The sequence below is a fragment of the Mus musculus genome, chromosome 11, assembly GCF_000001635.26.
Source record: "Mus musculus strain C57BL/6J chromosome 11, GRCm38.p6 C57BL/6J".
Lineage (NCBI taxonomy): Eukaryota > Metazoa > Chordata > Mammalia > Rodentia > Muridae > Mus > Mus musculus.
The window spans coordinates 97,767,148-97,782,703 of NC_000077.6; the positions used below are offsets into that span (position 1 = coordinate 97,767,148).

Consider the following 15,556-nt stretch of genomic DNA (forward strand, 5'->3'; position numbering starts at 1 on the left):
GGCCTTGAACTCAGATCTATACCACTTGCTTCTGTCACCAGAATGCTGGAATTACAGACTTGCTAAACTATAGCCAGCTTGTGTCTTTATTTTTATTTTTTAAGATTTATTTATGGGCCTGTCAGTAGTGGCACACGCCTTTGGTCCCAGCACTTGGGAGGCAGAGGCAGGCAGATTTCTGAGTTCAAGGCCAGCCTGGTCTACAGAGTGAGTTCCAAGGACAGTCAGAGCTACACAGAGAAACCTTGTCTCAAAAAAAAAAAAAAAAAAAAGAAAGAAAGAAAGAAAGAAAGAAAAGAAAAGAAGAAGAAGAAGAAAAGATTTATATATAAATAAGTACATTGTTGCTGTCTTTAGACACAACAGAAGAGGGTATCAGTTCTCATTATGGATGAGTTTGTGAGTCACCAGGACCTTTTTTATTTTGGTTTTTCAGAGACAGGGTTTCTCTGTGTAGCCCTGGCTGTCCTGGAACTCACTCTGTAGACCAGGCTGGCCTCGAACTCAGAAATCTGCCTGCCTCTGCCTCCTGAGTGCTGGGATTAAAGGCGTGTGCCACCACCCACCCCCCCACACCCACCCCCGGCCACCAGGACCTTTTGAAGAGCAGTCAGTTGTCTTACCCACCAAGCCATCTCGCCAGCCCTTGTGTTTTTATTTTTGAGTTGTTAGAATTAAAGAACTGGAGTGATGGCTCAGCCATTAAGAACACTGGCTCCGAGCTGGTCGTGGTGGCACATGCCTTTAATTCCAGCACTCGGGAGGCAGAGGCAGGTGGATTTCTGAGTTTGAGGCCAGCTTGGTCTACAAAGTAAGTTCCAGGACACCCAGGGCTACACAGAGAAACCCTGTCTTGAAAAACAAAACAAATTCAGCCGGTGGTTCGGGGAGACATACCTTCCACCTTAGACCATGGCCAAGTTCATCCGTAACTTCGCGGAGAAGGCACCGTCGATGGTAGCCGCTGCCGTGACTTACTCGAAGCCTCGATTGGCCACATTTTGGCACTACACCAAGGTTGAGCTGGTTCCCCCAACCCCTGCTGAAATCCCTACAGCTATTCAGAGTGTGAAAAAAATCATTCAAAGTGCTAAAACTGGTAGCTTCAAACACCTTAGAGTTAAGGAAGCTGTGCTGAATGGTTTGGTGGCCACTGAGGTGTGGATGTGGTTTTATATCGGAGAGATCATAGGCAAACGTGGCATTGTTGGCTATGATGTTTGAAGACCAATCTTTAACTTCTGATTTGAGTTCTTATTTGAATGTTCTTGGACCATGTGTAACAGGACTGCTATCTGAATAAAATACTAGGTGTTGAAAAAAAAAAAAGCAAAAACAAAACAAAAAAAGAACACCGGCTGCTTTCAGAAGACTCTGGTTTGATTTCTAGTACGTAGGTAGGGGCTCATCACCATCTGTGGTTCCAGTTCTAGTGTCGCACACCCTCGTTTGTCCTCTCTAGCCACACAAGTGATGTACAGCCATACATTGCAAAGCTCCCCATACACATAAAATTGTTTTTAATTGAACTAGCTGGATGTGGTTGATAAATAAAAGAATTTGACTGGGCATACATGCCTTTAATCCCTGTACTTGGAGGCTGAAGCAAGCCAATCCCTAGGAGTTTGAGAGGTGGGAATTAGGCTTCTTTTTGGAAAAGACTGAAGGGACAGCTCAACAAGCTCACAACTTCCGGGAACTCCGGTTTCAGGGGATCCAGCACCCTCGTCTTACCTCCATGGGTACCTACTCACGTATCAGACACATACACTTTTAAAAACTGATGGTGTTGCACGATTGTAACACTTAAAAGGTAGTTGGAGGAGCCAACCATCAGACTGAGTCCAGGGACCCCGGTGAGGGAGCTGGCAGAAGGACTGGAGGAGCAACTGCATAGGAAGAACATCTTCTGCTGACCAGACCACCCAGTGCTCCCAGGGACTAGACCACCAACCAAGGGGTGTACAGGGAGGGATCCATAGCTCTAGATACATTGGTAGCAGAGGATGGCCTTGTTCTGACGTCAATGGGAGAGGAAGCCCTTGGTCCTGTGGAGGTTTGATGCCCCAGCGTAGGGGGTATACTGGAGTGGTAGAGTGGGAGACGGTAGATGGGTGGGGGAGCACTCTCATAGAGGGTTCAAATTTAAAAAGATCAATTGCTTTGCTTTTTTAAAAAATTAATCATTCCACTGGGCATGGTGGTGCACGCCTTTAATCCCAGCACTCGGGAGGCAGAGGCAGGCAGATTTCTGAGTTCCAGGACAGCCAGGGCTACACAGAGAAACCCTGTCTCGAAAAACAAAAAACAAAAACAAACAAAAAAAAAGTTTGAGACCAGCCTGACCTAAATAGCAAATTTCAAGATGCCTAGGGCTTATGCAGTGAGACTCTGTCTCTAAATAAATATAAATGCAGAAGGAGGAGAAAGAAAAAAAAAAAAGAGGGAGAAGCTATAGCCTTCTTCCTTTCCAGAGTCCAGTCTGGAACCAGATCCTCACTCACACTAGGTTATTGCTCTACACTGAGCTGTAGCCCTAGCCCAAAGACTTTATGGTAATTGAAGCTCAAGTGGAGTTGTATGGTGACTTTGACTTATTGGTCCCTTGAAATGTGAGAGGATCAGCTTGTCCTGTCTAGCGACACTGACTCTTAACTCCCACTTATGGTAACAAAAGATGGAGGGGGCACCCGGATTTGAACCAGGGACCTCTTGATCTGCAGTCAAATGCTCTACCCCTGAGCTATACCCCCTCACCTTGCTAGAGTCCTCTTCCTTGTCCACTTATGGTGAGTCACTATGGGCTGGTTCCACCCACATGAATGCCCTAGGGAGCTTTGTGTTCTCAAGCCTCACCTTTGTAGACACTATCTGCTGTCTTTTCTGTTGGTCACCAAGGAACAGGGTGAGGACATGAAAGTGTGACAACTGATTGAAAAGGAAGTTGACATCCATCGTGAACAGAGAATCCTGTGATTTGGACTAATCTGTACCCTGGAAGGTTATCTTGTACCCCCTGCCCTCCAATGAATTGTAGATAAAGGAGATGAATTGAGCCCACTTTTTTATTTGTTTTTGTTTGGGGCTTGTTTGCTTGGTTGGTTGGTTTTGGACTAAAAATTGAACTTAAGGCCTCGAACATGCCAGCTAAGCTTTCTTACCTCCACCACCACACTATAATTCTGCATCCCTTGACTTTTTTTAATTTAGACAGTGCCTCCCTATGTAAGTCTGATCTAGCCATAACCATGCAATCCTCCTGCCTCTGCCCCAGCTAGCTGGAATTACAGACCCAACTCCCAGACACACTTAAAAATGTCAGTTAAAAAGTTAAAAAGCCAGGTGTGGTGGTGGCACACGCCTTTAATCCCAGCACTCGGGAGGCAGAGGCAGGTGGATTTCTGAGTTTGAGGCCAGCCTGGTCTACAAAGTGAGTTCCAGGACAGCCAGGGCTATACAGAGACTCTGTCTCAAAAACAGACAGACAGACAAACAAACAAACAAGTCAGTTGTTTTTTTTTTTTTTAGGTTTTATTTATTTATTTTATGTACACTGTAGCTATCTTCAGACACACCAGAAGAGGGCACCAGACCCCATTACAGATGGTTGTGAGCCACTATGTGGTTGCTGGGAATTGAACTCAGGACCTCTAGAAGAGCAGTCAGTGCTCTTAACCACTGAGCCATCTCTCCAGCCCTGGTTTTTTTTTAATAGCAGATGTCAGAACATCAGAGACATCATACTCTTTTTGAAATGTGATAAAGGGTCTCTCTAGCATCCTTGCTGGCTTGGAACTCTCTGTGTCACCCGGAATGGCTTCACGCTTTTGGAGGTCTTCCTGTTTCTACCTCCGTGGTACAGGATTACAAGTCTGTGTATCATCATGCCCCATGAGGCCCCACTGCCTATGCCTGCTGTGTTTTTGTTTTTATTTTGATTTATTGTCTTTTTGTCTGTTTTAAATGATGTTTTAATTGGGTTTGAGTATGTCTAGGGGCATACACATACCAGAGTATGTGGAAGTGAGAAGGCAATTTGTGGTAGTCAGTGCTCTCCTACCCTGTGGGTCCTGGGAATAGAACTCAAAATTGTCGTACACAGTTCCCTTCCCTGTTCTTGATGTAAGTAGTGGCCAGCTTCTGACCTCGCCTGCTGGTGCTTGGGGAAGGGCTTTGTTGAGAACTGCGCTTGCACTATCTACCTCTAGCTAACCAGGGAGTTCATTGGCACAATCCCGGAAACAGGAGCATCCTTGGTTCTCTCCTCTCCAGAGCTGCAGTGAAACCAACTTATTCCCTCCTCCCACCTCAGGAAAGAATGAGCACACCTGGAGACACGAATGCAATCTTTAAAAATATAGAATATCGTTGACAGTTCATCTAAACATCTGTCTTGAAGACGCAGGTCAAGCCTTGTGACGCAATGTCTTCAGAAAATGGGAAATGGTGTGACTTCTCCAAACACCGATGTGTGCTGGCGGAGGGCTGGAGTGTTCCGGCGGTAGCCGAATCGGCCATTTAAGCCCGTAGTGATGGCCTTCGGGTTGGAGTTGTAGTAGTCGTGACCACTCACCTGCTGGAGAGAATGCCCTTGGGGGAGAGGAGAGAGGCTGAGCCTACCGGCAGCATCCTCTTGCCTTCCCCCATTTAAACCCAGTGAGTCAGTTTATCCCCCATCACCACAGTGGGACCCTGAGCCCCCTGAAAGAAATCAAGGGGGTTGGAGAGATGGTTCAGCCGTTAAGAGCACTGACTATTCTTCCAAAGGTCCTGAGTTCAAATCCCAGCAACCACATGGTAGCTCACAACCACCCGTAATGTGTGTCTGAAGACAGCTGCAGTGTACTTAGATATAATAATAAATAAATCTTTCAAAGAAAGAAAGAATGAAACAAACAAACCAAGGGCAGTGAGGCCCAGGAGACAGAGATGACCTAGAAAGCAAGCTCTGCCCGAGGTGAGTCTACAAGAGAATTGTGAGTGTATGTGCTGGATCTGAGCTCGATTCCCAGGATGTGTAAGTATTCACTCTTGCCTCTATCCTATCCGGAGATATAAATGATATCAGTCTGATTATTGCAAAGGACATCGTGTTAATCGTGTGTCCAAAAGGTGGTGGAGTTAGACGGAAGGAAGGTCATCCCTGACAGAAAAAGTTAACCTTCCTTTTCCATGGCTGCTAAACTAAGCATGGTCAGGGAGCCAGAGTGTCTATAGAGGAGGACAACACACACACACACACACACACACACACATCCCAGGCTTCAGGGTGGACAGAGGTAAAGCCCAACTCCATCTTGACTTTTTCCAGCAAATCAGTTTAAAATCACACCTAGCAGATGAGTTGGACCACAGGGATAAGATGAGGCTGAGCGGCACACGACATCTAGGAAGTGTTCAGAAGTGAATAGTAGGCACGCTAACTGCTATCACTCCCATATGACAGGATTCTGTCCTTAACCCTTTTCCCCAACCATACCTCTCTGTAGCCCTGCCTCTCTAAGCTCTGGGGTTCACACTTTTTCCCTGTTGGGACAACGTGAGAATGGACAGTGAGGTAGCACTTGCCTGCTCCTGCCCAGTTCCTCCTATTGAGATATCGCTGTCCTTGACCAAAAATGTGGAAATAATCCACTATCCAGCCATCCCTTCCCGTGCCACCATGATCCTGAAAATGAAGGAAAGAAAAGATCATCAGATCTGATGCCCCATGCAGAGAGGTGTGATCATCAGTTCTGATGTCCCATGCAGAGAAGTGCAATCATCAGATCTGATGTCCCATGCAGTGACGTGCGAACTTCCTGGGGCTTCTTTGGGGAAGGGGGAAGAGTTCAGGGCCAGAAGAAACTGGAAGACAGATTCTATACACTAATGATGGGAACAGTTAGGTAAGGTCTCTGTTGCCACACAGTCCGGATCCTAACCTCAGTGCTGCCGTTAACAAGCTGTGTGATCATAGGCCAATTTCATAGCTTCTCGGTCCCCAGTTTTCCTCCTTAGTAACCAATGAGAGGCTGCCGTGGGGTTTCTTTGCCTTACTTTATAATTGACTTTGGATAATTGACTTCCTTTAGATAAAATGCCTGCCGCAGTAAAGGCTAAATACACATATTTTGTTGTTTTGTGATACACTGTTGGGTATTTTTCTCAAGATGAGGGGCTCATGTAGCTCAAAGGAAGGCTTAAAGCTATTTAGTTGAGGGTGATCTTGAACTCCAGTCTTCCCTGTCCCCACCCTCATGTCTCTCAAGTTGCATACACCACCTCACCCAGCTCAAATATCTTGTTCTCAGATCTTTATTCAAATAACAATACACAGCACAGATGGTGACTTTGATGAAAAAAAAAAAAAAGGCCAGGTGCTAGTGGCCTATACCTTTGATTCCAGGACTCAGAGGGAGAGGCAGGCAGATCTCTGAGTTCTAGGCCAATTTGGTCTACAAAGTGAGTTCAGGAATGCCAGAGATGCACAAAGAAACCCTGTCTCATAAAAAAAGAAAGAAAATCCCAGCACTTGGGAGGCAGAGGCAGGCGGATTTCTGAGTTCAAGGCCAGCCTGGTCTACAAAGTGAGTTCCAGGACAGCCAGGGCTATACAGAGAAACCCTGTCTCAAAAAACCAAAAAAAAAAAAAAGAAAAAGAAAAAGAAAAAAAAGAAAAAGAAAAAAAAAAAAAAAAGAAAGCCCAGCACTTGGGAGGCAGAGGCAGGCGGATTTCTGAGTTCGAGGCCAGCCTGGTCTATAAAGTGAGTTTCAGGACAGCCAGAGCTACACAGAGAAATCCTGTCTCGAAAACAAAAACAAAAACAAAAACAAAAACAAAAACAAAAACAAAAAAAAAGAAAGAGAGAGAGAGAGAGAGAGAGAGAGGGAAAGAGAGGGAGGGAGGGGAGAAGGGAGGGAGGGAGGGAGAGAGAGAGGATGAAGAATTAAATAAATGAAATTCAAGTTAGGTGGCATAAACCACTAATTCCAACATTCAGGAAGCAGAGGAAAAGGGATTGCTTCATGTTAGAGACTAACTTGGACTACACAGCCAGACTGTAGCTCCAAAACAAAAACAAAAAAATAAAAATACTGACATTCTTTGACATACACATCTCTGGCTCCTGTTATCAACGTGACAAGGAGACAGATTATGTGTGTCTATGCACAGGCACTGTACATATAGGCACACACAATATTATGGACCACAGAAATCCCCCAGATCTGTTTCTAGTGCAACCTGGGAGGCCCTTCTTGCCTTCAGATCACTGAAATCAACACATACTGAAGGCAAAAGTATTGTGGATAGCTCTGGGGCTAGTTATATTTGATGTTAATTCCATTCTCCCGTGAGGGGCCGTGAACAAGGAATGGGTCAACACTCTCTCCTGATTTCATGTTACCCTGCTTCCCACCTTAATAAAGGAGAGCTGATGATTGGGTAGATAAAAGGGAAGGTGGAGCAGAAGGTGGGGAGAGAAAAGTAGAAAATGGGAGAGAGAGAGGATGCAGAAGAGGAGGAGGAAGAAGAAAAGCAGAGCACATGGCCTGGAGAAACTGCAAGTTCTATCTAAGGGGTCTCATAGATATGGAAGTTGGTAGTGTAGCAGTAGATCTGGCCAATCTAGGTGCACAGCATGTATTCATATTAACTGAGTCATGTTTTCATTGACAGGGCATATTTGGGTTGGAGATTTACCAAAACAGGGAGGTGACGTGGGCTGGACCCCTGCATTCCCAGCCATTAGTTGTTTTTGTTTGTTTGTTTATTTGTTTTTTAATGGGTGTGGGGGGGGTGTGCCTGACCTCCTCCATGTGAGGTAGGTATTGTACCAGTAAGCTACATCCTCAGCCACTAACTAGACTGAGGATCAGTTGAGCATAAGAGCTCAAGGACAGCTTGTGATACAGCGAGACTACATCAAAACAAGAAGTAAAAAAAAATTTTAAAAAGTGTTGGGAGAAATGAACTGTCAATGGACAGCCTGAGATCTATGATCCTGTATAAGTAGGATGTCTGCAGAGATGGGGCAATGGCTTCCCTTGGGCTCACAGGTGCAAGCCAGCCTTAACCCGGTGACTGTGACAGCATAGGACAAGGCAATCCCCTTTGGTTCACAAAGCTTATTGGTAGTTTCTGTGGGTTTTGAAGATCCGTAGTGAGGTCACAGCTAAGCGGCCCCTGTGACGTCACAAAGACAAAGAAATCTATTATTTGTCTGTAGAGACTTGGCTTTGCGCCTTATCCTCTGCTCGCAGAAACAAGAAATGAGACTGTAGATGGGTGGGGTTCTGGGTAGAAAGGACCAAATGAGCTCAGCACCAGCACTCCTCTCTCATCCTGCTCCTCTAACTCACCAAAACAGCCGCAGGGTGCGGGCCTCAGCGGTGCACAGCGCCCGGTAGCTCAAGGCCCAGAATTAGAGGGGTGCGAAACCTCGAAGTCCTGGGCCACCAGGACCCAAACCCACAAGCTGACTGCCTGAAGTCGCAGGTGCTCCGGGATGCTCCCACACCTACCTGATCAGTTTTCCGCAAAATGGGCGGAACCACGCGGCTCCGGAAGTACCGACGACTGTGGTGGTCCAGTTGAGGATTATAAGGCGGAATTGCAGACCACAGCTTGGGCCTCATGATGCTGTAGGCCTGGGCCATTGTGCTCACAGCTACCCCATCCAAAACAAAAGATTTTTCGAGTCGCCGAGGACTGTTGTAACAACAAGCCATCCTAACCACCGCAGTCTTCGAGTCTGAGAGCTTTCTGGAGCCTTAGATGGGGACTTCACTGAGCATTGTTACGTCTGTCAATTACCTCCCTGAGACACAAACCCTATTGTTATTTCAGGGTCACCACCACGCCCATCTTATCGTGATGCTGGAACTTAACCCAAGGAAGGCTTTATGCCTGGGCATAGTAGGAAAGCACTCTATACCAAGCTGCTACAACCCGAGTCTTTTGCTTACACTCATTCATACACACACACGTTTTAACATTTCATATGTATATGAGTGCAGGTGTGCCCGAGTGGGAGTTGTGTGGTAACTGAGCCGGCGTAGTGGCAGCGTCCCAAGACAACCAGGGCTATACAAAGCCAAACCAAACCAAACCAACAACAAATGGTAATCGAACAGTTCCTCTACGAAGTAGTGCAGTCCAGCATTTCCAGACTCAACACTCAGACTTAGTAAATTTCCTGGCTGACTTTTCCCCATTTGTCCACATTTTGGCCAAATCTTCTCAGAACCCTCCTAAGTTCAGTCTAAGTAGCTAAGGTTTAGAAGGGTCTCTGCAAACCAGGCATGGTGGGGGCTCACTTGGTTTTTTTGTTTGTTTGAGACAGGGCTTCACTGACTCGCTGGAACTCACTTTGTAGACCAGGCTGGCCTCGAACTCAGAAATCCGCCTCCTGAGTGCTGGGATTAAAGGTGTGCATCACCACTGCCAGGCAAGCCTCAAGTTTTTGATAGCTACAGTGTTGCTATTACAGGCACATGCCACACCTGGTATCAATTCCTTACTCAGTAGTTCCACTTGGATACTTTGTCCAACAGGGCCTCAAAAATGTACTAACTCTGCTGGATTCAAGGAACACAGCTAAGGACTTTTATGTTCATGCCTTTTATCCCAGTACTGGGGAGGTAGAGACCAGCTGGGACTTCCAGGGCAGTTAGAGAAAACTTGTCTTGAAAAAGGCAACACAAGACCCGATAGTCTGCAGTAGAAAAGTTTGACAGGTGTAGGCCTATAGATCCCAGCAGGAGGGGACACAATACTGCCTACTCTTAGAGGACATAGGGCTCAAATGACACCAGTTATAGGGATGACTTCCTCTGGCCAAGGGCTGGTACACATTCCAGCACCCCCACAGCTAAATCCAGCAGAAGCAGGATTTTAAAGTGGGCCAAAGGTGGGTAAACACAGCAAATACTACACATGACCAGGCTGGCCCTGAACGTAGAGATCTGTCTCTAGGTGGTTGGACATCACTACACGGGCGACTCTATACATCATTCTGTGGACATTATTTTCTATTCTTTTTAAAAAGATTTATATGTATACAGTACTCTGCCTGCATAACTACAGGCCAGAAGAGGGCAGCAGATCCCATTACAGATGGTTATGAGCCACGTGGCTGCTGGGAATTAACTCAGGACCTCTGGCAGATCAGCCAGTGCTCTTAACAGCTGAGCCATCTCTCCAGCCCTATTTTTTCATTCTGAAAAAAGTCCACAAGTGTTAAGTACCTTAATCAACCACAGCCATGGAAAGGTGACCTCTGGCTAATGACCAGATGACCTAAACATCTGCACTCAAGCACAGGGCTCCTGTACACAACACTCAAGTGGCCATCCAGGCTTCAACCTTCAAGGTCGTTCTCAAGCACTCACAGAAACACAATGAACACACCACTTTATTTTAGGGACCCAAAACCCAAAGATAATTTACCATATGTGCATGGTTTGCTCTAATATTTATCTGTGTTATGTGTACCTGGTCCCAGCAAAGACCTGAAAAGAATGCGTGTTTTGTTTTTTTTGGTTTTTGGAGACAAGGGTTTCTCTGTGTATTCCTGGCTGTCCTGGAACTCACTCTGTAGATCAGGCTGGCCTCAGAAATCCGCCTGCCTCTGCCTCCCAAGTGCTGGGATTAAAGGCGTGCACCACCACGCCCGGCTGTTTTTGTTTTTTAATTGAAGTTACAGCTACCACGTGGGCATTGAGACGTGAACCTTCTACAATTGAATCTTTATAGCTGATCCATCTGGACAGCCCCTAAAGATCGCCTTTACTTAACCTGGAAAGTGAAGAAGTTCTGCAAGGTCATGAAGGTCATGCCCTGAACTGAAATTTAAGTTTCCTTCTGCAAAGCTGATATTGGAAAAGGTGTCAAGAAGACCAGCTCTCAGAGCAGAGACTTTAATGAATATATTTTACAAATACACTGGAGAATCATGCAATGCTGCCTGCGTTGGATGCAATTCTGGGCCACAAGTCTGCACACTCCTTTGCCACTGGACCTGTGATAGCAGAGCCTGTTTGGAAGAGAAGACAGGTCAGACAGGGTCCTTGTCCTGTGACTCTTCTAGAGTCACCCAGCAGAAACATACAATGGTGGCTTAAACCTCCACGTACCTTTCATCTCTCCTTTATTGTTTACTATGACCCCTGCGTTATCTTCAAAGTAAAGAAACACCCCATCTTTTCTTCGATATGACTTTCGTTGTCGAATTACCACTGCTGGATGTACTAAGGACAAAAAAGAAAGGGCAGCAGTCACTAAGTAGAAAAACCTCTCCACAGAATGTCAACACCATAAAATTTCCATCAGCTACTGGCAAGGATAAGAATGTAAACATCCAGGGCTGGCGAGATGGCTCAGTGGTTAAGAGCGCCAACTGTTCTTCTGAAGGTCCCGAGTGAGTTCAAATCCCACAACCATCCTTAAAGAAATCTGATGCCCTCTTCTGGAGTATCTGAGGACAGCTACTTACATATAATAAATAATAAACCTTTAAAAAAAATAATGCAAACACCCAACAACCCTTAAATGGCCATCTTTGTACAGAAGTAGAAATATGTTCCTGGCTCAGCAGTGGTGGCGCACACCTTTGATCCCAGCACTTAGGAGGCAGGAGTATTTCTGAGTTCGAGACCGAGACCAGCCTGGTCTACAGAGTGAATTCCAGGACAGCCAGGGCTATACAGAGAAACCCCACAGATCTACAAACCAATTGATAGGGCTTTCCCTACAAATGTCAGATTTTACATATAGCACCTTGTTTGCCAACCAAACATTAAGACAAGCCATTATTAGTGTTTGCCGTGTTCATCAATCTATGTAGATAGGATTTTGTTACTGTGCCTACTGATGAGGAAGTTCCACTTATAGCTTTAAACTTTGACTTTGCCCAAGTTGTCCATTATTAAATCAACTCTGAAAAAAGTGGCATTTGCATTTAAACTGTCTGCATTAAGGAGCTTTCCCAGCATGATGTTTTAATGGATCAAAACACAACTAAACAGCCAATGCTACAAGGACTATTTAGAAAACTACACAACCACTGAAAATGATTTGGTAGTCTACTAGTTGCTTACAGAGTCACTGAATGACAATGGTCCATTAATACAGGGAAAAATTCAAGACTACATCACTTTGGGGCCTTACTGAAATCAGACAGGACACACAACAATATGGCCCATCTCTTTAAAGTCTAAGAGCTGGAAGCTGAGGTCTCATAGTACCCACAAGCATTTTTCTGTGTTAGGGACTAATCAAGGCCATGCACAACACACTAGGCCAAATAGTCTACCATTTAGAGTTTAGGGGGCTGGAGAGCTGGCTCAGCGGCTAAGAGCATTGAGTGCTCTTCCAGAGGTCCTGAGTTCAATTCCCAGTAACCACATGGTGGCTCACCACCATCTGTAATGGGATCCAATGCCCTCTTCTGGTGTGTCTGAAGACGGCTACTGTGTACTCAAGCAAATAAATTTTTTTTTAAATTTTTCGAGACAGTATTTCTCTGCGTATCCCTGGCTGACCTGGAACTCACTTTGTAGACCAGGCTGGCCTCAAACTCAGAAATCCGCCTGCCTCTGCCTCCCAAGTGCTGGGATTAAAGGCGTGCGCCGCCATCACCGGGCTCAAGCAAATAAATCTTAAAAAAAAAATATATATATATATATATATATATATATATATATATATATCAATCTAAAACCTAGTTACTCAGGCAAGCCTTGAACTTACAATCTCCCCACCTAGGTCTCCAGAACAACTGGAGTTAAGTCTAGTACCACCTGGCCTGTTTAAAGGTAGTTAAGAATCAGACTACAGCCTTTAATCCCAGCACTTGGGAGGCAGAGGCAGGTGCATTTCTGAATTCAGGGCCAGCCTGGTCTACAGTGTGAGTTCCAGGTCAGCCAGGGCTACACAGAGAAATCCTGTCTAGAAAAACAAACAAAAAAACCAAAAACACTGACCAAGCCTGTTACCTGACACACACTAAGAATATCCCTCTCCCCACTATTGGAGACAACAGTGTGTGGAGCTGTCATCATACCACAGGGGTAAGGGGACATGCTCTGCTCTTCACTGACAGCTTCCTGAGCCACCAACCAGGCCCTAGAAGTGTTCTGAGAAGAGGATAAGCCCTGGTAGACTCATTTCAGTGTAACCACACTAGGGTAAGTTTGGCTACAATGTCACCGTCCCCTCAAGTATTAAAGTGAAAGACTTTGAACTAAATGCTGAGAGCAAGGTGGCTCCTATGGAAACAAAGTGTTGCTAGGAAGCAACCCCACAGGCCTCACTTGCACTACACCAAAGGACTTCGAGAATATCTCTGGAAAAAGAACAGTGCCTGATAGCACTAGGAAGCTGAGGTGGGTAGGTCTGAGCTCAAGGACAGCCAAGCTTACAGTGAGATCCTGCCAAGAAAGTTCTACAGCTGGAACACTCAAGGCAGAGGAGGTTCTGAGGTCTGTTCATCTACCTGATGAGAACACATTTCAGGGTAGTTAATACACCAATAGTCAGCTCCCAGTACAGTGTCTATCACAAGGCCTCTGGACAATGTGTCTGCTTCCAGGTGTTCGGACAACAACCCACAAAAATACACCCATTTCACATTGTCATCTGCACTGACAGCTAGGGACAGACAACCAACTGAAGATCTTTTCTGGTAAGACTACATAGTCTACTACAGGGGAAGAACTTAGCCAGGTGAGTGGCAGATTACATAGCATGAAAGACGGAAAAGACCCTAATTAGAGAAAAAACAAAGTGTTCCATAAACCGCAGCAGTCAGACATGTGGCCGTGTCTGTAAGCCCAACACTGAGGTCCAGCCTGTGCTACCAAGTCAAGCCTTGTCTCAAACAGGGAGCTGAGGCATTGATCTCAAAGGCTCTCACATGTGTAGCTTCCTTGACAGCCACAGAATTAAGATCCCATCTTCCAACACCCAGAGAACTTCTACCTTCCACTACGACTTAAGGAGCCTCCCAGGGCCGGGCGTGGTGGCGCACGCCTTTAATCCCAGCACTTGGGAGGCAGAGGCAGGCGAGTTCGAGGCCAGCCTGGTCTACAAAGTGAGTTCCAGGACAGCCAGGGCTACACAGAAAAACACTGTCAAAAAAAAAACCAAACAAACAAACCAAAACAAGCAACCAAACAAAAAAACAAGCTCTCCTCCCCGCTCACCCTTTTTCCTTAGTTCTGGTTTGCCTTTCTTAACTGTGGCCATCACCATGTCCCCAACACCAGCAGCAGGAAGTCTGTTCAGCCGTCCCTTGATTCCCTTCACAGAGATGATATACAAGTTTTTAGCTCCTATAGGAAAAAAACAAACAAAAGTAAATTTTGTATGAGACCGGCAGAATTCACAATATAGAGTCAGCAAGGCTATACACCAAGTAACTCAGTCTCAGAAAAGCATGAACACAAACAAACCAAAACAAACCGTTTTCGTAAAACTCATCGGGCTTGTAAGTAATCTTTCAGAAGTGTCTTGTCACAACACCGATTGAAGTTAAACAACACAACACGTTGCCACTTCACCCAAAAGTGGTGTTTTTCACTCTGCCCCTTCTTGACGGCTCAGTGGGTCACTAGCAAAAGGCTCACTGAGTGCTTTTAAAAGGGGACGGTGGCAGGACGCGGCCGAAGGCCTCACCTGTGTTGTCTGCACAGTTGATCACAGCTCCGACCGGAAGACCCAGGGAAATCCGGAATTTCGCCCCGGAGGACCCACCGCGTCCTGCGGGGAGGGAAACAGACAGGACAAGGGTCCACATTCGGTCTCACAGTTCCCAACTATAACCCACCGCACACGCTTCGGCGAGGGCCGGCCGCTCCCCGGCTACCACGCACTTGTCACGGGACCCGGCCGTGCCCATTATTTGCATCCTCCTGCGGAAGAAGGAGACTGCGAGGCTCCAACCTCGTCTGCATTTGCGGGGACCGCAGATATCGCGCAGTCCCGTCGACCCCACGTTCTCCGTTCGGCCCCATGCTCCGCTCCTACACCAGCTCAACACCATTGGCATCGCCCTCTTTCAGGGCTCCCTCTAGGCCTCCGCGGTGCCCCCATCTTCTCTATCTCCGGCCCCGGGACTGTAAACTATCACCGCCGCCGGGGGCCGTCGCCAAGGGATGGGCGGGCCATCCCGCGCGGCAGATGCCAACGGATCCCCAAACTCAAAATTCCTCACCTCGCTTCGACATCTTGAACGCCCGGAAAGGGTCAGAAAGGAAGTTAGTACAGGGGACACTGGGATATGAACGGGAGGCCCCGCCCACTCAGCCACGTGACCGGACCTCGTCCAGCCCGCCTCCCTCCCCGGGTCGCAGCTAGATGACGTAAAAGGCCTGGGCCTCCGCGGGACCGTTCTGCGTGGGAAAGCTGCGCTTAAGATGTGTAGGGGCGAGTAATTTTGGGGCTACACCCAACGCCTCGGAAGTAATTGGCGATATGGACACATTGCCTTTTGGCTTTTTAAAATTTGCTTAACAGCTTCTTTTGAGCTCTGTGGCCAAGCCCCTCTCTGGATAACAGGGATTCGAAAATTATT

The 15,556-nt window shown here is 46.6% G+C and overlaps 2 protein-coding genes, 2 non-coding genes and 1 pseudogene across 4 annotated transcripts; 1 reads left to right on the top strand and 4 right to left on the bottom strand.

Moving 5' to 3' along the window:
- On the top strand, nt 870-1,321 carry Atp5l2-ps (ATP synthase, H+ transporting, mitochondrial FO complex, subunit G2, pseudogene; annotated as a pseudogene).
- n-TCgca18 lies at nt 2,682-2,753 on the bottom strand. The gene has a single exon. It is a non-coding gene; the product is annotated as a tRNA-Cys (tRNA).
- Nucleotides 2,754-4,333: 1,580 nt separating this feature from the next.
- Nucleotides 4,334-8,771, bottom strand: 1700001P01Rik (RIKEN cDNA 1700001P01 gene). The gene is made up of 3 exons (NM_028156.2): nt 8,505-8,771; nt 5,569-5,668; nt 4,334-4,590 (listed from the first exon to the last, which is right to left on the bottom strand). Exons 1-3 carry the CDS (start codon nt 8,709-8,711, stop codon nt 4,430-4,432), a joined length of 468 nt encoding a protein of 155 aa, NP_082432.2. The 5' UTR covers nt 8,712-8,771; the 3' UTR covers nt 4,334-4,429.
- A 1,607-nt stretch (nt 8,772-10,378) lies between these two features.
- Nucleotides 10,379-15,292, bottom strand: Rpl23 (ribosomal protein L23). The gene is made up of 5 exons (NM_022891.3): nt 15,197-15,292; nt 14,659-14,742; nt 14,187-14,315; nt 11,118-11,231; nt 10,379-11,017 (listed from the first exon to the last, which is right to left on the bottom strand). The coding sequence occupies exons 1-5, from the start codon at nt 15,207-15,209 to the stop codon at nt 10,935-10,937; spliced, it is 423 nt and encodes a 140-aa protein (NP_075029.1). The 5' UTR covers nt 15,210-15,292; the 3' UTR covers nt 10,379-10,934.
- Nucleotides 14,492-14,619, bottom strand: Snora21 (small nucleolar RNA, H/ACA box 21). The gene has a single exon (NR_028078.1). It is a non-coding gene; the product is annotated as a small nucleolar RNA, H/ACA box 21 (small nucleolar RNA).
- Nucleotides 15,293-15,556: the final 264 nt, after the last annotated feature.